Raw genomic sequence first — 22,849 nt, forward strand, 5'->3', positions numbered from 1 at the left:
CAAAGAAAGGTAAGGTATTTAAACAATAAACAGCTGTACTTAAACTTTTGTCATATGCCTGTCCCCCTTTTATAGTGCTTAAAGTGCTATCAAACATTTATTTCAAAAAATTAAGAAGGAGCTTTTGTCAATAAATAAACATAGTCCACCAAAGTTTCATGACAACTTCTCTGAGTTAATGTTTGACATGAAAAAGAAAATTAGTTATATGTCTGGACCTGTGTCACGGTCATATATATGCAAGCATACAAGTGTGTTCAATATGTATATTAACAGTGAGCAAGTACAAAAAAACAGTCTGCACTACTTATTTACTATGATAGCATATTCTACTGAAAAAATGACTAAGGTTGACATGCTAAAAATGTAGAGAAAATGATAAGATTTCTCCATAATTGAAGATGCACATCTTCAATATGTATATGAACACAATGCAAAGTATGAATAAATTTGGTTAATTACTTTTTGAGTTACAGATTACACAAAGAAAGTACCCTTAAGCATGACATACAGAGTCAAGTCGCTACTAGACCTGTTTTCACTGCTGGTAATGCAGGTCAATATGTTTCAATACAAACCTGTTATATCTCTCCTGAAAAACTACAGCATGTTCTGGGTCTTCAAACATTACTACAGCTGACTTACCAGTCTTCTCAATACTCTGTTTAATATATAGTCAAATAAATGTATGTTACATTAATATTTACATTTTTTTATTAACATTTCAAAAATTAGAGAACCATCTTCTAGTTAGAAAAATTTCAAAAAGATTCCATTTTATCATCATTTTACCACAGGCTGGACATTCATGTTATATTTTACCCTAATCTATAGCGTGGGTTAAAATAATGACGTAAATGGCCATCCCATGGTAAAACAATGATGAAATGGAGTCTCTTGAATAATTCCAATTCTAATATCCCTAGTTTCTGCATGTTTATAAAGAAAAAAATGCACATATTCGTTGCACAACTATTGTGGAACTAGATTCTACGGTGAAGTTATCTACGATGCTGAAAATAAGACCATCGTAAGTCTATGGTGTCTGTCATATGTTTATTACCATTAAACCATGACTGTGGTCTAAAGCAGGATTTCATATTAGAATCTACCATTATTGTTTAAAAAAATATATCGAAAATTTGATAAATGGTTTTAATAACATTTACATATTTCTCACATAACTTTTTAAATTAATGAAATTTTTATAATCACATAATGTAAATTGCCTGTTTCTTGTAATAACTAACACCTAAAATGCCCAAAAATTAAATCACAAATAAATACACATGTTCAAACGCATTTTCCTGGTAACAGGAAACAAACATATTTTTCTTTTACCTTATAGTAATTTGTTGACATATGAGGCAAGCGTAATATGTAAGAGCTGAATATATTGATATTTTAAATAAGTACTATCTTTAAAGAAAGATAGCTGATGCTGTAAAATTTAGTACTTTTTCTAAGTTTCTACATTTCTTTCAAGAAAATAACACATGGCACACAATGTCAAATTTTCGATACAGTTTTTTTGGAATGCCACTAAGCAGTATTTGGCCAATCGGAAAACAGAATTGCGATCAGGTGATTTGCATTCCCATAGAAGAGCATCCTTAAGGTCAAAGGGTAAAAAGCGAAACTATATCAACTGGGTCAGAAAAAATAACAGACCTATTGCACTTAACAAAAGTTTTACATCAACTTACAAGAAAATTTTAGGATGAGAGCTATAATCATTTTTTGTTGTTAAAGATACAAAAATTAAAAAAATCCTTGCTTTGTATTAAAATTGGTATTACAAATTAACTTCCTGACAGATTGAAATCAGGCTGTCAATGCTTCTAAGGTCAAAGGTTAAATTGATAACCATTATGAGGACTTCGCCCTCCATTATAATTGTTTACCTCTACAGCTCCGACAGTAGAGCATAGTCGTCTAATGGAGGCATCAGATGTTGATGATGACAAGTTACCAACTCTAACAGCTTTCCTAGAACTCTGAGCCTGAAAATCACATTGAATGAAGTTTCACTAAATAATAAATACAATAATTCTAACATGACGTCCTTAACTGGCTTTGAGACCACAACTATGGTAGATTTTTGATTGCTATATGAGCAGCATGCAACTTATTGAGCGTGGCTTGTGTGTGTGTAAATTACTGTCCACCTCAATCATGTAAACAATCACATGTAACATTCTGATGTGTATCAGCTGTTTTCATTCATGTCAGTAGCGTGAATTAACATGAAATTCTTATTTAATAAAAATATTAAATGTTATGTTTTAGAAAAGTTGTATTATATTCTGTAAAAATCAGTTACACTCATACTGGGTAGCATTTGGCACGTGATTCATGCGCCATCACATATGAAACCAAACAGTAACAATTGTCAATGAAAGAAACAATGTACCTGTCCATGTGTGAACACTGTGACCTTATAATGCAAACAATTTAATTCACTCTTTCCTCCATTATAAAAAATACAAAGCAAAGTTTCACTAGTGACCATTTCAAATGTCATTGTGTGAAGTATACTGCCAAATACAGATAAATATGGCAGGTCTAAGGTTACCGTAACAGGTCACAAAAATGTAAAAAAGTACCGTCATTGTCATATTAGAATTGAAATAAACCACGTAAACTCCATTTTATCATTGCTTTACCATGGGCTGACCATTTATGAAGATATTTTACCCAATGCTATCAGTAAAATAATGTGGCATACATGTAAATGGTCAGCCCGTGGTAAAACATTGATAAAATGGAGTTTCCATGATTTATTTCTTAAATACACAATTACTGATCACGTCCAGTTCGAAGTTAAATTAGCAGTTGAGATATTTGCTAAATCTCCCTGAGTTTTCCCATTAAAATGTTCATTGTTCACAAATTTGATTTGTAAAAATTTTAGATCCGAAATTTTTCTTTAATAAAGCTTGTTATATAATGTGCATTTGGAAACATATTTTTCTTCTATTTTTTCTGTCTTCTTTGCCTTAATATGAGTTAGGCAACAACCTACAGGGTTTGACACTAACTTTTTCAGCTAGGTAGCTCAAAGGACTTTCTCATCAATAAATTAGGTAGGCCTCAAAATAATCTTGCGGTATAGTAAGATTTTAAGAATAAATTTAGGTAGCCCAAAGGACTATCCGTTAAAATTTCTGGGTAATCCTCTCTAAAATTAGGGTGGCACAGGACTACCGTATTACTGTTAGTGTCAAACCCCGGTCTACATCTAAAAATCGTACTAATACATTGTACATTTTCATTGTGTTCATGTAAAATCATTGAGAAAAAGGGACGAAAGCTAAATGGGGAGAGATAGGATAGGTAAACAATTGTCCATTTTTTTAGAATAATTCACCATACTGAAACTAGATAATGTAAATATTTAAAAAAAAAATTTTTGGTTTTTTAATTCAAATAAAAATAAAGGCTTCTTTCACTTTTAATTCACTTCCCTGATCCATTTCTGCAGCCCTGTCTGATACCTTTTCCAGTTTGATGGAACGTCTATTTTAAGCCTCACAAGCAATGTTCAGTATTCATATTAAAAAGCAACTTTCAGGTTAAAAAGGTGGTATAACCAAGATTAAACTGACATAGCTGTGCCATGTACATGTGTATTTCCAACTCACATGTTATATTACCAAATTTTTTTAACAAGGCAAAAAATTGCTACTTACTGTCATTTTTTGAGGACTAGATGCTATAACGGTCCTTGTATTCTCTTTCTGTTCACTTCCAATTACAGTCCTAGTAATTTCCTTTCTGTCTCCTACCAAAACAACTCGTTGAGGCTGTTGTTTCTCTGATGTTACCACTTGAGAACTTTTCTCCACATGTAAAGCCTGAGCTTCCTCTTCTGGAGTTAATGGCACCATGATAACATCTCGAGAAATAATTTCACCCTTAGCATTCTTTTTAGTCTTGATAATTCTTTTCATCCTTTTGACCTTTGGCTGGTTTACCTGTCTGTTTGTATCTTGAGTGTTTTGAGATGGTTTATTTTGAATTTCCTGTTGGTTAAGAGGAACGACTGTTCTTGCTAGTGGTACTTTTGGTTCACTATCAATTGGAACAATTTCATGTGGTTCAAGCATGCGAACTGTACCATCACTTAATAATTCCATTGTCTGACCAGGAGCATACTTGCCCCTTCCTTGTGCAATACCACCTCTCAAATTGCCTCTTCCTCTATTTGAGTTCCCTCTTCCAACAGCACTCTGCTGTTGATAAACCTGTCCTCTACCTGCATTTGTACCTCCTCTATTCCCAGTCTGACCTCTGTTAGCAGGCATACCCCTTTGTCCTTGACTAACAGAAGCAGGCTGGCCTCTGTTTGTTGGCATGCCTCTTTGCCCTTGACCTCTGTTGACTGGCATGCCCCCTTGTCCTTGACCCCTATTGGCAGGCATACCCCGTTGATTTTGTCCCCTTTGACCTCTCTGACCTATCTGTTGACCTCTACCCACACTGGGTGCACTTGTGTCATCACTAATTATTGAATCAGCACTATCATCTAGTTCAGATATATCCTTCCCTGAAAAGGATAAAATAACTAAAAGGATAAAATAACAAAAAGGGGGTTCCTTTCTCTATTAATGGTAAATCATTATTAAAATTTAAATTAAATGGTCAATATTTTTGCCCCCCCCCCTCTTCCCACTAAAAAAGAAGAAACCTATACACCAAAATTCATACTTGTACATGTACTAAGAAATGTTCACAAAATACAGTTTTAAGAACTAATACTGAGGTAGAACCCATAACAGTTGAGAGAAGTACAAACTCAACATTCAAGCGCAATATGTATTTCATCCTTTGAAAGCTTCTATTTATGATAAATTTCTGTTTCAAAACTAATCTGTTTTTTTCCTTTCCTCTTTCCTCTACCCTGGACTTGACTTTTTATGAGAAAGTAATTACATAATTGAACAATTCCTGCAATTTTGTACCGTGAAAACTGATTTGTTCAATGTGTTATAGTTTTCCTCTTTCCTCCACCCTGGACTTGACTTTTTATGAAAAAGTAATTAGATAATTGAACAATACCTGCAATTTTGTACCATGAAAACTGGTTTGTTCAATGTGTTAAAGTTTTCCTTTCCTCCTTCGTCTACCCTGGACTTGATTTTTTATGAGCAACTCGGTGGGTGTTTCTAGAAAAGCAGAGGATGCATGCCCTACCGGTGCACCTGGTCCATGCTCCCAGTTTTTAGTTGAGTCCAAGTTGCTCATTTACTTTTGTTACTTTGTATCTGTGAATTTGATTATTTTGTGTTCTTTGTTCTGTGTGTCTGTTTTCCATGTCTGGTCTTTGTCTCTGGATTACATTCTTTTGCTTTCCGCTAGAATCTTGGTTCCCTTGATTACTCTTTCCACATATTTTGTACACATAATGAAGAATTTCATCAAAATTCATCATACAATAAATGAGAAACTATTATTATGCATTCTTAAACTTCATGCATATTTGGTTAAGTGTATTATAGCATACCTTGTGCAGCCAGTTTTAGCTGGAGCTCTTTCCTCCTCTTAGAGGCCTCTATCTGACGTTTAAGCTCCTTCTGTCTCTGTATCCTCTCCCTCATTGCCTTCTGTTCTTCCATCCTTTTCAGGTATTCATCAGAGGCTCCGACCTTGAAAAAGAAAAGCTGACCATTGACAATTTTCATCATAAAAAATGATCACACTGATGTGCACACAATGTGTATCTTAAAGAGTAATCAAGGGAACCAAGGTTATAGTGTATTCAAAAGAATGTAATCCAGGGACAAAGACCAGACATGGAAAACAGACATACACAACAAAGAACACAAAGTAACTAAAATCATATATACAAAGTAACAAAAGCAAATGAGCAACTCGGACTCCACTAAAAACTGGGAGCATGGACCAGGTGCACCTGTAGGGTAAAGAAAGCTTTTCAAGCTAAATTAAAAGTAACACAGATGTCTCAAACTGTAAAACATCAGTGACTGTAATATGACTGAAACAAAAGGCTCACATATGATAATCAATCATGCTAATGCTGATATCCTATATGTGTTTACAAAGTATTCTAAAGAGTCAGCTGACTTAAATGTATGGGACAACAGCAAGTTTCATGCCTGACTTCTCCTGGTGGAGGACATAAAAATATTGATAGATTAATATACTACATGTACTTAGCTAACCCAGGTGCATGAGAAATGTCTTACTTCCATAATACAACAAGCAGGGAATAAAATTTGATCTTAACCTCCAGTTTCTTTTCAAATCAAAAACATATACCTTGACTGCTTACTCAGTAGATAGATTTGTACCTATTTTAATCTTGTCTAATCCTGATGCATGATAGATGTCTTACTTCCATAATATAGTTAGCTGGGCATAAAATTTGACCTACAGTTACTTTTCATATCTAGTATATCTACCTTGACTGCTGACTCAGTAGATATGTTAGGAGCAGATTTAGCCATCTTCGGAGGTGAAGCGTTCTCATCATCTGTAGATGGTCGCTTAGTTGCCTGTTTGGTGCTACCAATGACAGGGATATTCTGAACAGCACCAAACCTTTTAGCTCTAGCTTCTCTGGCTTTCTGTAAGATCTTGTTACTGTGTTGCTGCTGGGCAGATATTTTTGGTGCTTGAAATCTACAAATATTGATACAGAAATAAGTTAAACATGTTAAAAATTTAAAAAAAACTAAAAGTTATTTAGGTTATTCCTATTATAGCCATGTGAGATTTCCTTATCATGGGTGAAATGAAACATGTCACAATAAAACGTTATATGACATCTGATAAATTCAAAGGAACTTCTGCAAGGAGGGCATTCTAAATTGGCGTACTAATCATATAATCAATTTTAAAAGTGAGAAAAATAATCAAACACCACCAGAAAATGCAAGACTAGGAAACCTAAGGTGTCTGAGATTTCTCTGTCTTGCAATCTCAGTGGTGTTTGATTCTTTAAATCACCCATAGGTGAAATAAAATTTGTAATTTTTGTGACATCAGTGATTGGGATTACCGTGCGCCATAGTCACATTTTCTCTTGCATTGAGTGACTAATGTGTCGCATCATGTGCGCACATTAAGTTTCTATCATTGATGGTGGAGTGTCTTGTCCATTACTTGTGAAAGGCATGAATGAGTCATTAAACAATGTTTTCATTAGCTGCAGGCGAATGTTTTGATCGCCACGTTTTCGAGAAGATTTGAAGACCAGGGAATGAAATGGTACTATGTCGATTTTTTAGATTACATATTTCTTGAGTTGTACGCGTTTGAAAGAACAATAAAAATTGTTTTAAAGAATAAAAATAAAATAATTTGATAATATCAGAAAAGCATGGACTGGCAATCCCATTTGAAATTGAAAATGCCACCAAAGACATTTTTAAGCCAGGCCCAAAACAGAAGAAATTATCTTTTTCAATGCATAAAAAAATATTAATGATGGTAATTACCAGAATCAAACTGCAATTGTTGTAGAAACTAACTTGGCAGCTGGACACAGTTATGAACCTCCTATTGAAAATATTGATAATGGTGGAGGTGGAGACATATTACCTGGTTGTGAAGCACCCCAAAAAAATCTAAAATCTGATTGCAGCCAACAAAAAAATAGACTTTTTCCTATCATTTGTGATAAACTACTTTAATAGCCAAGTAAGGGTCTAACTGACGGGGGATCTGTGGACTGTGATAAAGGACTAGACAATACATTAGTATAAAAACTCAAACAACAGTAAAGAAAATTGATTCGATGTGACAATTAATTGACACGTTAATTGTTAACTCTTTATAAACATTTGATCTGTAGTGAAAATTAAAGTTTGTTTATGCTACAAATGTACATTTGGTCTTCAATATCTATGTCTAGCCAGCCTTAACTGCTATTCCAAATTTTGTCCCGTATTTATTTTTTAAAATGGTCCATTAAAATTGAAAATGTCCCATTGAATTGAAGGGTAAGGGTGCCATAGTCCCATTGGCAAAATTTTAATTCCAATCATTGTGACATCACTTAACAAGAGGCTCCCAGGAGCCTGAATTGCTCACCTGTTAAAGTTTGTCTTTCAAGGGCAATGAATTTAACAAGGAGTTGTCCAACAAACTGGACTCAAGAAGACTTTGGTAGGATTGTCATAAAGATCATTTCAGTTATAGAACGTTTCTTTCTTTTATAGTTTTAAAAGATATTGGCTGAAAACTATTAAAAAAAAAAACAAGAAAAAACTCATTTTTCAAGGGCAATAACTACTACAGAAGTCACCTGACAACTTTGATCCCTAAGACTTTTGAAAGCTTTATAATAAGGGTCATTTCAGCTATAGAAATAATTTTGCTAAACCTAACAGTTTTGGAGATATATGAGAAAAACTACTGTCTGACCCCTATGTTCTATTTTTAGGAATGGTGGCCATGTTTTTCGATGGATCAAAAATCCCCATATCAGTTCTATGCACAATACCCCAAGGAACATTCATTCCAAGTTTGGTTCCAATTGGTCAGGTGGTGTCAGAGGAGAAGATTTTTGAAAGAAATAACATTCAAAATAGCAAAAAAACATCGAAAAAGGGCAACATTTTTTGAAAAAATTGTTAACAATGACGACAGACGCCAAGTGATGGCAATAGCTCACTTGGCCTTCTGCCAGGTGAGCTAAAAATATATCGCAATATCTTGTAAACACAAGGAACATCATTCTATCCAGGTGGCAGCCTGATGAAATCAAAGTCATTCAAAGGTTCATGTATTAATTAATTTCACCAATAACAGTTAGAAATCAGAATATTTATGCTTCCAATGCTAATTTACATGCAGATAAGGTCTGACTCTGAGTCATCTGAATACCAGTATTTAACTTTCAGGTAGAATTATGTTGAACCTATGAAACTCAAAGTGACCATCTCATGTCTTGTAAAGTATGACACATTAGTATAATACACGGTATAATGGAAAGTGGCATGTATCCATTTTAAATTGGCATATGTGTATAAACTAAATTCAACTGCTGTACATGTACACATGCGAACTGTATATGTATGTAAAACTAAATATCATTTCAATTTCTGTACCGTAATTTGGTGTGTATAATATGCATTTACATGTATGTATTGTGCACAGTGCAATTTTGAAGGTCTAAACGTGTGAAAAAAAGTTTTTCAGACATAGACTGCAGTAAAATTTTGTTAGACAAAAGATCGATATTTTTTGCACTTGATCAAATTATTTAACTTGATGCAGTATTTCCTATGAAAATGTGAAGGAAAGAAACTTATAATCTGACTAAAATATCATGTAATCTTTATTTCGAAGCTTGATAAAATTGAAACAGGATGTATAAAATGGCATATAAAATAAAATCATAAGGCGGGAAAATTGGACACTTCCGGTTTTGTTGTAAGTCTAATTTCGCAATTTTTCATTTTAAAACATAGTTTTAAGGAAGAAAATTGTAAGAAACAATCAAAATAAGTATCAGAATAATCATTTTCAGCTGTAAAAGCATTTGATAAGAAAGGTTTGACAAAAAAGGACTTTGCTATTTTTTGGTTTTTAGTCGTTTCATTTTAATCTCTAACCCTGTTTCATAAGAAAGAAATGTTGTACAACCATTGTCTGAAATATGTCATTAAAACAGTAAAACATAATTTGAAGAAAATATCACTTAAAATTCAATACTGAGATGATTAGATAAACTTCCTTTCAGTAACATTTCACTTTCAGTTTGTTTGTTTACATTACGCAATGTCTTTTCTTATACCAAAATCTTTTATTTCGTGGTCAATTCTTACATATTGATGTATAATGGCCACCCCTATGCTTTGTAAATGATTTCTATGAAAAAATGTGCGCATAATATACACAAAAATACGGCAATTTGATTGGAACATGTACATATGATTTCAATTTATTTACATTTCTTTCACTAATAAAAGTCAAATTCAAGTAAATTTTGCAGTGATTACCTTGTCACATTTTGCCAATAAAATGTCTTAAATTAACTGTACCTCTGTCCTGGTTGTTGATTGACACCTGGCCTTTGACCCCTGCCCATGCCCTGTTGCATCCTGGGATTCTGAACACTATTTCTAGACTGAAATGGTGGTCTCTGTTGTTGTGGTCCTGCATTCCTCTGCTGAAACTGCATCAAGGGCCTGGGACCAGGTTGTTGTCTTGGGTCCTGAGGGAAACGGTTAGGTCTCGGTTGGTGAGCCTGCATGTGATCTCCTGGACCAAAAGACCTTGGACCTGGATGACCATGGCGTTGAGGTTCAAAGAGTGGCCTTGGGGGTCCATGCTGGAAATGAGGTGGTTCATGTCTGACTTGAGGTTGGCCTTGATGTATATGAGGTGGGGGCCCTTGACGAGGAGGACCACCAAAAAATGATGGTCTGTGATCCTGTGGAGGGAACCTTGGTGGATGTCCTACAAATCAAAAACATAAGTACATGTATGCTTTACATTGAAGTGAAAAAAGATTATTCAGGTTATTGGACAAGTGTCATTATGCAACTGTGTCATAATACTATTGTAAATTACAATGCGTTTTTAAACTTTGACAGTCCCATGGTACAGCAGAATCAATTTTCACAAGAAGTCATAGGGGATGAAATAGAATAAGGTAATTGGGCTCATTGTAGTATCTTAAACAGTAATTTGTGGATATTGTTTAATTAATGCTTACTTTGATTATAAATAAATTTCCTGTCCAAGGAAAACAGTATAACAAACATAACTAATTAAACTGTGAGAAATTGAAAAAAAGCCAATATAACTACATGTAATAATGCTTACCATGGTAATGTTGTGAGGTAGGAGGGTGACCAAACTGACGAGGACCTGGAGCATGATGCATGGATGTTGGTGGTCTGAATGCATCCATCTGAAAAAAAGATTTTTGTTGTTGCTGTACAGTATTTTTCAATTAGTAAAATAATGCAATATGCCTTAATTCTTCTACTTCCAAAAGAATTTAACTTTTTTTATGTCTAAACATTAAAAATTTTTAAAAATTGTATTTCACAATTTACTCATGCCAAAAATAACTTGGACTCACCCGTGGTGGATGTGCATCACCAAATGGCCTCTGTGGTATAGGTTGAGATCTAGTTGGAGAGTCAAACATCATTGGCTGACTAGATTGGGCAATCTGAGGGGGCATGTTGTCTCGGAAAAACCGTGGATTGACATGAATCTTTGGTTTCTGTGGAGGAGGATCAAACATCATTGGCTGCTGGGGAACCAATGGAGGTGGCTCCTGTGCCATTACAAATGAATTATTGTGGGTATAATTACTAGTGGAACTAATAGTCTGTATCGTCCTGGGTTGGTTAAACTGCTGTGATGGGGGAATCCTTTGAAATGGTCTTTTCCTTCTGTTTTTTTGATTTGACATAAATTCATTTATCTGAGCTTGCTGTTCATCAGATATTTCTGTAAGTAAATTGTTCAATTACATGCTATAAGTTTATTTGGCCATAATTAAATACCATATTGTAAACCAATTTTTCTTTTTGCTGGTACTTATCTTTCATGATTAAGGATGTCAATCTTATTTCATGGCTATTTAGTTTTGTGTCTACCACTCACACAATGATGAATTACATTAAATGTAGACTGATTAACATTCATTTCCTTGCTTGCAGAATAAGCGAAATAACTAATTTTCAAAAATCAAGAAGTATTGCAGTATCTGTGAACAGTGAAACATTTCTTTAAAAAGTTCAAAATCTTTCAAAATTTACAGTATTCTGGTTAAAAATACACAAAAAATCAAACGAGTAAAATTAGTCCTCACTGAGGACATCACAATACTTTGATCTGTTGTGACAGCATAACCTATGACTAATATTACACTAATGATTTTTTGTGGAAAGGACTGATGAGTCCTAGTTTTACCTATACAATTATGTCAGAAAAAGTATTCAAAAAGATTTTTCTGAAATTAATGTAACTATGTTTTATCTCTAATGAAGATAGTTCCAAATGGTCCATAATTCCCTACCTAGATTATCAGGTATCACAGTTGTTGATGAGGAGGATTTAGAAGTTTTTACTGCAACCTTGACAATATCTTGTCGTTCTGATTTGAAACGACCACCTCGTCTGTCATCATCATCATCATCACTATCTTCAGTGTCATCATGTGTTACTTCAGCTTCCAAATGGGACTTCTGCAAAACAAAAAAACCTGAATAATCCATAAATATATTAAAAGACTACATTTTATTGATATTAAAAGCCTAAATTACTACTGAATTATTGCAAGGCAAAAAGAGGAGGCATACCCTTGTGATAAAATGCTGAAAAATTCATAAAAAAAAATTTGCTAAAATATACTAAGACCAGATACATAAATACATGTGACCAAGCCTTCCATCAATTTCAATAACAGTTCCAAAATGCCTATTAATGGAAACTATGACTAATATACCGTGAAAGGACTTTAATTGGTGGATACCAATTTTTGTGGATAAGAGAGAACCTCAAGCTCATGGATTCATAAATACGTGGTTTTGAAGTTTTCAGTATACTCAACAATGGGATTCTCCTTTTCATTGGCAACCAAATTTCAGCTTTTGGCATACCCATGAAAACAACAAATATTGGTACCCAAGAAAAACAGTACTTTCACAGTATGTTACTTGACACATGATATTAATCTTACATGAAATAGATGATCATGATAAAAAAAAACATACTTCATGAGTTGTCTCCCCTTCATCAATGTCTTCAGCAGTAACATCATCTCCATTTGTCTCCTCATCATTGTCCATGGTCTATAGAAAACAATAATGATTTTAAAAACCAATTTAAACAAATAACAAATTTTAATTATACATAAAATACAACTACAAAAAGTTATTCTGTATTATCCAAAATCCTAGTTTAGTGCAGTATCAATTTAATAAAACTTATACATAGATTTTTGTGAATGATTTATTTTCACTAATTTCCCAATTAGGAAAAAAATGTGAAAATAATGTCAGAATGTCAGTCGCAACAACAAATAGTAGCCATATTGGATTGATATCATGAAGCGTGAAACTAAGATGCTTTATAGTATAATGTTTATGTTTTTAACCAGAATTAATTAATCTCAACGATACCATTGTTTTTATTTTCTAAGATTTAGAAAGCCTAGTTCCATGCAGCAGCAGACGTTCCTAACTGCTGCAGACAGGCCTTTAGAAATTCTCTGACAAAATCCAAATCTAAGTTTGTTTGACAATTGGAGAGCTTTGTGTAAAATCATTCACTTTTTCCTGCCTTTGCAAGATTCTTGCATTTTCTGAGAGGACTGGCTGCAGTATTTAGAGAGACTTCCAAAACTCAGACTCTGTCGAGGCTTGACAGAAAGCATCACTCAATTGCATGCTGAACAAATGCAAAATTACCATATGAAGAATAATACTGATATTTACAACCATATTATACTTGTCTTGTACCTGAGATGTCTCAACAGGAAAGTCTGTGCTTTCATCAGGGGCAAGTAACTCAATATCATCAGCCTCAAACTCAAATTCATCTGGCTTCCTGCAAGAAAAGAGAACAAGAAAACATTTATTACTTCAACATGGTTAGCTAAAGATCTTAAATAAAAACAGAATTATGAGCAATAAATCAAAAGTCAGTTTATTGCTTTAATAGCAATAAAAAATAAGTATATATGACAATCTGACACTGTGTCCCTATCCAACACCTTATAAATTTCTTATATAATTAAGAAAATTAATCTGGTGATCAGAGAGATGGATGAACAGATGGGAAGATGTAAAGAGTTCCTGTACCCCATGACTCGTAGAGCAAGGTATTATTAAAGTTTGTTTTTCCCTACAAATATGTACGTCTCCCCAATTCTAAAGTTCAAAGGGGTAGCCCTCTCACAAAATTCAGTGAATCTTGAATTCCTGATAATATGCACAATTACATATCATCTGCTAACTACAAAGTTTCATGAAATTCAGTGCAGTAGTTTCTGAAGAGTTGTGCTTAAAAAGTGTGACAGACGGACAGAAGGACAGGGCAAAAACAATATTGTAATAGCCACAAGGAAAGCATTCCTTGTTCTTTTATATCTTTTTATACTTTATTAACGTCAAACTGCTTTCAGTATCTTTAAAGTTGTTACATTGTGGTTATATGTTGGGAAAAGTCTCATTTGATAAAAGTTTCAAAACAAAAGTAATGAGATTTATGGGATGGAGTAATATGGGTTATTTTTGTTGAAATTAAGGAATTTTACATGTTTAAAGATGAATGTTTACCTTTTAAATACTAGTCCATATAAAATTAAGACACTGCCTATGGTAAGGTGATTCATGGTGTAGAAAACCCCACAGAACAAATGATGATTCTTTGGTCTACATAGGCTATATTTTTATGTGATAAAGGTCTTTTCTGTACTTAGATCTGTACTTTTGAAAAAATTACACTTTAACCTCCCACTAAAATCAACCAAATCAAGAACAATAACTCTTGTAAAGAGCTAATTTGGTGTACAATCTATACAAATTTTATCTCAAAAGCGCAACATCCAGATGAAAAACTAAGACTATTTATGTGGTCCATAGCTGTTTCTGAAGAAGTTGGAGGGTTTTTGACATGCATGAATCACCTCCTGTCTGATTTTTATAAAGACAGCTACTTAAAAGATGCAATCTATTTGCAGCTTCAGTAGAATCGTCATATTTTTGTTAATTTTTCCACTATCTTCAAAAGTTAGAATTTCATTGACTACTTTCATTTTGTCAGCATGCCAGCATAACCAGAAGTTTTATTTTTAGATATATTGATTATCTCTATTTTTATTAAGAAACAGACATGTTTCACATCTCAGTTAAAGTTTAATAGTTTAATATTTATCTGAAAGTTTTAATTGGTAAAGTCATTTCACTTTTACTATTTTTAAGGAACTATGTTTACAATCAGCATTCGGGCAATTAGTGTCCTTAGCGACATTGTGATGAAGTCATGCATTTAGTTATCTTTATTCAAACTTTAAGACCTGAGCTTACTGAAGACAAGAAACTGAAGAAAATAGGTACATAGCCGTTATAATGATTGGAAATGGGTTTTCAGCTGACTTAAAGTCGTAAATAAGCCATTCAAAATTATAATACAAGTGCTGTCGTGTATAAGCAGTATACATATTCCAGACACTGTAACTATTTATAGATACCACTAAATTAAAAACAACAATGGCGACTATTTACTTTCAAATCGATTTCCACAAGTTCTACATTAAGATCCTAAAAATAAACCAGTCATAAAATAAGAAGAAACTTTTAAGTTAATTTATTTTCCGACATTAGATATAAAAGAAGTTTAACACCACATCGACGCTCCCCGCCTTATACTTGATATTTATATAAATTTTGGTGACTTACAGAAGGCCATTATTACCTTTGTTGACTTACAGAATTACATGTATTTGTATGAATAAAATGAACTTCATTTAATATAATATCGAAGCAGCATATCTTATTATTATTATAATAATGAGGAGCCCTCACCATTTTACTCACGAAGGACCACTTGCCCATCTATGACAATATGTTTCCCCAACAAAGTGGAAGAAACGTAATAAACTATTGATGTATAAATACACTCACTCCTCCTTCTTTTCCCATTTGATAGGGGAGATGCATCTCCTTTCATTTTTGACTTTTACAGGTGTTGGTTTCTTGCCAGCAAAGATCTCCTGTTTTATCCTAGGTTTTGAATCTACCTCCTCATCTGAACCCAATAGGGCGTCCTCATCCAATTCTTCCTCAAAATCCTAAAGAAAACCAAAATATAAAATACTAATACAGTGAAACTTGGCTAAATTGAACAACCAGAGGCTTTTGTTTAGTTTTAACATGTGTTCAGATTAAAACATTTGTTGGAACTGCAGCCAATGTCTAGTTCTAACCGATTTTATCTAAGATTACTTAAAGTTAGATGTAAGTGTATACATTAGCATGAAGCATGGCATCCCTACAGGTCTTACAGAAATTTTCAGACATTTAGACTGACCATTTGTATAGGAAATAGAAAGTGTACTGTCAGATACTTACCAAGACTCTACTACTTATTGTACAGGGATACCAATTGATGGTGGTCCAAAGTCCAGGACCCTTAATTTCTGACCTAAGAGCTTTGAAATTTCACTTACCTAAAAAGGACTTTCAATCCTTCAACCGACACTTCACTTTTACAGTTAAATAACATTTTTGTGTGAAGTTTAAAGGACCCTTTTTATTTCACACCAATACTGTCCAACATGTACAACTTGTGATATTGTCAGCTTTTTTTCAAAACAGCCCCATCATATATCAATTGGCAAAATAACCGTCAATTTTTTTTAATTGGAGAATTTTGGAAAATGGTACAAACCTTGAATTTGTACTTAGTAGATGATTACAAAAAGAAACAAGTTATAAACAATTTACCAGTGTTGTTTTCAGCAGAAACACCATATGCAACACTTTCACTTACTTTTTGGAATTATAATCTTATTTGGAATAACTTTTTTTAGCCACTTTTGGACAAGTTTGGAAACTTTCATTAGGGGAAACAGCCGAATAACAGAGGTATTTTACAGAATTTTTTTTTACTGGTAACAGTTTCAATACCTACCTTAGACCGAGATGCAGAAAAACTGAAGGTATCTTCATTTAAAAGCTCATCATCACTGAAAATAAAAACAAAAAGTAATTTCTGCATGTAACTTTTATCATTAAAAAGAACAAATATATATCTTTGCATAAAGCCACAAAGAAATACAGTCTGTTTATGATTCCCTCATTATAAAATTTCAGTAGGTTGTTCGGCAGGGTTTTCATTTTATTTACAACATCAGCAAGTGCGAAAAAAGAACATGAATTTGATTGAGAAAAATAAACACCAGAAATTAATTTCTATGTTCAATTGTTTTCTTACAGTAATTTTAACATGGTTTGAATGACATCTACAGGTTCATATCATAATGAATTACATGTACATGCCATTAAGCATGTAAAGGTCCTGATAACATTTGTTTTTACTCTGGACTTCAACTATTATTCAGAAGAATGAACTACAGATGCAGCTGAAAGTAGGGTCTGCTGGGTATATTCTAAAAACTTTCTGTAATCTGCAGGAAAGGTTGCTACAAAATTTTACTTTTCAATGACAAAAATGAACATGTGAAACATGCCATAGGATAAGGAATTGTAGCACCCTATGGGGAAGTCAAAATGGAAGTTTACCTATCCCAAGAAGCTTCTGTTGGTCTTTTTCTTGGCATGTCTATATTCTCAATGTTTGTGTATCAGCAATTCAGATGTTGGCTTCCTACTTATACAGGTACAAATTCAATTCTTGATTCACAAGAACCAGTCCCTTAAAGAAGATATTTCATTTCACAAACACATTCACTACCATTGAGTTAATCTGAAATTAGATAAAATTAACAAAAGTCCATTCCAGAATTCTATATTACTGTTTATTAACATATTAGAAAAAATCTTTTTAGAAAAATCCATGATACATGTATCTTAAACAGTCTGCTATTCAATTTGCCAAACATGAAATTTGAGACCAAAAAAAAAAACTGGACCGGAATTGAATTTTGACAAGTCCTAGCACCAAAACAGGAAACATCAACATGTAAATGTAAGTGGAATTCTAAGATAACATTTTCCCACCATCCACAGCAAATTATGGTAATCTATAAGTCACTAATTAGTATATATTATATTACATATGTTTTGTATGGATAAAATAATTCTTCGCAATATCAATGTATCACAATACCTTTGGTCACGATACAATACAGGTCAAAACACCAACTTGTTTTTCAATCAATTGATGAAATTACTATGCATATAGTAAAGTAGGACATGTCTTGCAAGAAAAAATCCATTAATCTATGTTAAGATCAAAGTAATAAACTCTAAGAATGAAACTAGACCAACAGAATTTTTCATTTTTAAATCTGTTGAATATTTTTTATTCCCAACTGAAGGAATACATTTTGTATACGACAACTTACTGTGGTGTATCAGATCAAAATGTATTGTATCGTCACCCTTGTATCACATTGCATATCATATGGTGAGGTAGGTGTATATTTACAGCCATAAAATTTTGTAAACATGTGATTATGAATATTAATTTAATTCTTATAATTGCGTATTGTCTCTAATTTCACTTTGATATGTTCATATATTGATCTTTCTTTAGTAAACATTATTCTATATTACATTCATTGCCCTGTTAACCCATGGAATGGAAATTAAGGGAACCCGGTTTCACAATACAATCCAAAAATAACAACCAAACAGTGGAAAGAGACAAACATCAAAGAACAATAAATAACCAAAATAACATGTGCAAAGAAATAAAAACAAATTACTTGGACTCTATGAAAAACTGGGAGCATAGACCAGATTCATCAGTAGGGTACATGTAGGATTCTTTGCTTTTCTGGAAACATTCAGGTTCTTATAAAAAGTCCCTCTTCAACAAAAGAAGAAAGTAAAGTTATGACACAGTGAACAAGTGCAGATGGATACACTTCACTATCCATGACTTGTTGATACGGCCATTAATCTTTTGTAGTGATGACTTTAATCTTGTAGATAATTTATTCTGTTCCAGAAGGCAGAAATCATTAATTTTAGAATGAGTTAATATTTGTTAAGATCAGATACATGTACATGTAGCTGACCAAGATTATGAGGAAATTTTAATTTCATCTGGAGCTTTTCCATGTAAAACATTGTATGTGCACACTCATCATAAATTGCACTAGTAGTGATCCATATAGCCATAAACAAAAGAGCTACTGTTTCATCTCACAAGTAACAAACTGTCCAACTCTGCATATGCAATCCGTATAAACTGTTCAACAAGTCAACAAAACAGACATCATCATGTCTAATGATTGAATTTTTTGAAAATGAAATTGTTTTCACCCTGATCAGAGGTATCAGTATCTAATTAAAAATGCCAGGAGTTCAAAATAGTCACGGTCCAATTTCAAATCTACATGAAGGACCATTGAAATTTCATTTATCTAGGTCCTGTACCCATATATTATACTTGAAGTTGCCAATCTATCAAGCACTTTTGATTTTTCTCAGGATACCATTGAATTCAAACTTGAAAAAAAAACATGGACCTCTAAATAAAGGCAGTCCTTGTCCATGCATACGAGGACGGGGAGCCCTTTCAGGCTAATCCTCCACACGTCTGGTTTGCGTTAAAAACATATGGAATCATGACGGGAACACCCAATTCGTTTGACATTTGTTGTTGAATTTATCCACAAATGTACGACTATACTTAACTGAGCTTAATAGACACCCTGTACAAGAGAAAGTAAAAATACTAGCAATAAAATTTTGGGAACATATCTCCAATTCAGCGAATACATTGGTAAACAAAATATATACAAATATCCTGGATTCAAATAAATGGATAACGACAATTAAATTAGGGATAAAGAAACTTGGTTTTGGCTACTTAATTGACAATAACAGCAATATCAAAAATGTCTTATCTAATATCAAACAAAGACTCCATGATCAAACCTTACAAAACCAAAATAGTAGTATAGGTGAAATCAATAAATTATCTTTCTATAATACTATCTATAGACAAAACCAAAGGCCTTCCTATGTTGATGTCTGTAGATACAAGTCCGATAGTTCAACAATTTGTAAATATAGAATAAGTGCCCACACTCTAGCAATAGAGAAAGGTTGCTATAAAGTATCCTTAAAAATAACAGAATTTGAACAAAATGTACCACTGGGCAAATAGAAGATATATTGCACTTCTTTATTCATTGCCAAGCCTACAATTCATATAGAAAAGAACTAATTACTAAGCTTAAAACTAATAATGAAAACTCATTAACAGAAAACAAAATACAATTTGTTTTGAATTGCAGCCCAATAATAGCTCTCAAGGCCTTCATTGAATATATCAGTAAATGTCAAGACCACTAACTTTAAATTGTTGAGATAATGAGATGTTAAGAAACTCGGTTTCAAAATAATTAATATTAAACCCCAAAATATACTGTAATTATTTACAACCACTCTTTCTATGATGTCTATATGCACTTTATTTTGTCACACGTCGCATATTCTTACTACCCTTTTTTTTTTGGCACAATTGAGTCACCACCGAGAAAGTTCCTACGTTAATCAAATTTTATATCTTTCTTTTTTCTTTGTTGTTGTTGTCTGAAATTATTACATACTTTGTTTCTATTATTTGTGTTATGACCATTTACTGTAAATGTGTTAGAACTAATAAAAATATTGAATATTGAATTTAATTTAATGTCATCACGAACTGTGTTCACAATAAACTGAACAGTTTTTTGTTCGTGTTATATGCTAGTTAGACTGCATATTTGATAGCGGAAACAGGCCCATGTGCTTAAAAGTGGATGGGTTTTATGTTAGTCAGACACAGAACAAGTCACAGAAGTTATGATGACTAACGCCAAAGTTGATGCATCGTCTTTACTGGTTTAAAAAAGAAAAAATCAATTTGTTTGTTTGTTGGGGTTTAACGTCCGAGCAGCAATATTTCAGCTATATTCAGACAATGAACATGAAATGGATGATGAAATGAACATGAAATGAAGAATAAAAAAGAATGGGTCACAAGGATAATAGGGTCGACAAATTTTGATTGCCACTGGAAAAAGGCTGGATGGGTAAGGTAGGGCAATTTAGCCTCCTGTGGTGGAGCGCAAAGGTTCCTACTCCTATCGAATACCACAGCAGGGTTCTTTAACGTGCGAGGAACGTGGCATCTTTCCCAACACAGTGCACCACTATGGTTTGCGGTCAGGTTTTCCGTATTATAGCCTGACAAACCCAGCATGTAACATGCCAGGGGTACCCCATTACACCACCTGGGGCACACATCCCAGTTGCTCTGTGGGCAGAGCGCCTAGCCCCCGGCTAGGTTTCTGAGCACTATTTAGTCGCCTTTTACGACTAGCTTAGCGCTGCTGCAGGCCTATTCTTTTAACACCCTGACCTGCACGGGGCGAAAAAATCAATTAAACCTTGGTCTAAAATACAAATGGCCCATGTGTTAAAAAAACTTATGGAACAAAGAAGGACCAGAGTGAACGGATATGTTTCACATCTGCTGTCTGGAATGGCCACATTATGATTTAAAATGTGCCAAAATAATCCTTCTCAATGTAAACTAACTTAACTGTTTAAAATAGTCTCTTTAGTTTGTTAAATGTGAATCTTGTATTAATTCAGAATGAATTTTAATTGTTATTTGTTACATTAGTTACCATTTAAATTGTTTTTGTATCATTTTGTATATATTTGTATGAAAAGAATTTCTCAATTTCCACGTTACGAACCCCTGCCCCTGGTGCACGCATTGCTACTGTTGGTATTTAATTGTGTATGTGAGTAACGTGTAGTATAGTTTCCGTTATTCATGTCGGTTTTAAAAACTCATTAGATCTTGTGTTGTAATGTTTTATACGCACAGACTTAAAATAAAACTTGAACTTGTCAAGAGCCTGATTTGTAAGCCGACATTAACGTAATTGTCGCAAGTAAATCTCATCAAACCTGCCGTACCCGTGAGAAAACAACAATTGTTTTGTGTCACTAACGACTGCATTCGTGCAACATCATCTTAAGCTTGACAAACAAGGTTTCAACTCAATTGGATTAACTTCGGGACAGATGTTTTGGAAAAATGGCGTGCTTCCTGTTTTCCGGATAAGCTTATGACCCAAAAGAAATTCAAAATTATAAAACATGAAACAATAACGGTCGTATTTTGTTGGATACAGGATTACTGGTTTCAGGCCAGGATATAACGACTGGATTATTCGGGTTACAAATTATACTATTTACAAAAAAAACAAACAAAAACAAAAAAAAAACAAACAAACAAACACTACAAAAACACAAAGACACACAAAAACAAAAAAAAACCAAAAACCAAAACAAAACAAAACAAAAACACAAAAACAAAAAACAGCCTCCAACCCGAAAAATTTAAACTAAAACCTTTTGAAATCAAAGTAGCTTCTAGTACATAATATATACTGTACCAGCATATACATGTAACAGTATTTACAAGCTTGAAAAATAAAAATGACGATAAGCTTCATACTTTTATAATTGAATGTGATTTGAAACAAGCTTTCAGCAAACCAAATTACTTTATAAAACTTTAACATGACGTCGACATGAACGTCGATTAGTCTGATCTACGCGATTCAAATAATCCCAAACACGATTTCTTTTTTTTTATCATAACGTTTTGGATTTTGCTGATACTTAATATGATGAAGGTGAAACCTTTTAACGCTCCCGAAGAAACATTAATTAAAAACAACTTTGATAATTTTTGTCAGCTCTGATTGGATATTTTATACTTATGACCGTCAAGTATGGCAAATTTTGTAATGATACATAATTGTTCTAAAGTATTTTACTGATTGTCGTGGTCTGAAATGTCTATTCGGCGATATGTCCTGCATTCATAAGGAATTATTGGTTGTCATGGTCCGAAATGCATTTGGGTCGAATTGTCCGACACTGGTTAACATTATGGTTCTTATATTTTCGAAAAGTCTTCAAAGATTTCTTTTGTTGCATTTATTTTCGCTTCATTCTGTTCATTTTGTATAGTTAAATTATGTTTTTATAACAATTTGATTCATTTTATCGAATAGATTCGTTTCGATTCTTTCTTTTATCGATTATTTTCGTTTCGCAATTTTTATGACCTGAGAATTATGGGTAATATTGATTACGTAATTTCCGTAAACATCTGGACGCCATACTGCAGGCTATAAGGCCAACCC

At 33.3% G+C, this 22,849-nt stretch overlaps 1 protein-coding gene across 2 annotated transcripts in view; it reads right to left on the bottom strand.

The window, feature by feature from the left end:
* The window catches only part of LOC148612670 (uncharacterized), a 37,322-nt gene extending 15,559 nt beyond the window's left edge, over positions 1-21,763 (bottom strand). The window contains exons 1-15 of one of the 2 annotated variants that reach the window (XM_088594319.1): positions 21,609-21,763; positions 17,241-17,424; positions 16,630-16,684; positions 15,621-15,787; positions 13,455-13,542; positions 12,708-12,785; positions 12,011-12,179; positions 11,063-11,439; positions 10,801-10,888; positions 10,014-10,431; positions 6,426-6,645; positions 5,507-5,648; positions 3,693-4,549; positions 1,905-2,003; positions 579-661 (exon numbers count right to left, since the gene is read on the bottom strand). In XM_088594319.1, coding sequence (XP_088450445.1) covers positions 579-661; positions 1,905-2,003; positions 3,693-4,549; positions 5,507-5,648; positions 6,426-6,645; positions 10,014-10,431; positions 10,801-10,888; positions 11,063-11,439; positions 12,011-12,179; positions 12,708-12,785; positions 13,455-13,542; positions 15,621-15,787; positions 16,630-16,684; positions 17,241-17,278 — 2,879 coding nt within the window. In that variant the 5' untranslated portion in view covers positions 17,279-17,424; positions 21,609-21,763. The remainder of the gene's footprint in view (positions 1-578; positions 662-1,904; positions 2,004-3,692; positions 4,550-5,506; positions 5,649-6,425; positions 6,646-10,013; positions 10,432-10,800; positions 10,889-11,062; positions 11,440-12,010; positions 12,180-12,707; positions 12,786-13,454; positions 13,543-15,620; positions 15,788-16,629; positions 16,685-17,240; positions 17,425-21,608) is intronic. The other variant, XM_088594320.1, reaches the window with a different exon arrangement.
* Between the last annotated feature and the right edge of the window lie 1,086 nt (positions 21,764-22,849).

This window comes from Perna viridis, chromosome 7, assembly GCF_037379345.1.
Source record: "Perna viridis isolate PV_CMFRI_1.1 ecotype Kerala chromosome 7, ASM3737934v1, whole genome shotgun sequence".
Taxonomy (NCBI): Eukaryota; Metazoa; Mollusca; class Bivalvia; order Mytilida; family Mytilidae; genus Perna; species Perna viridis.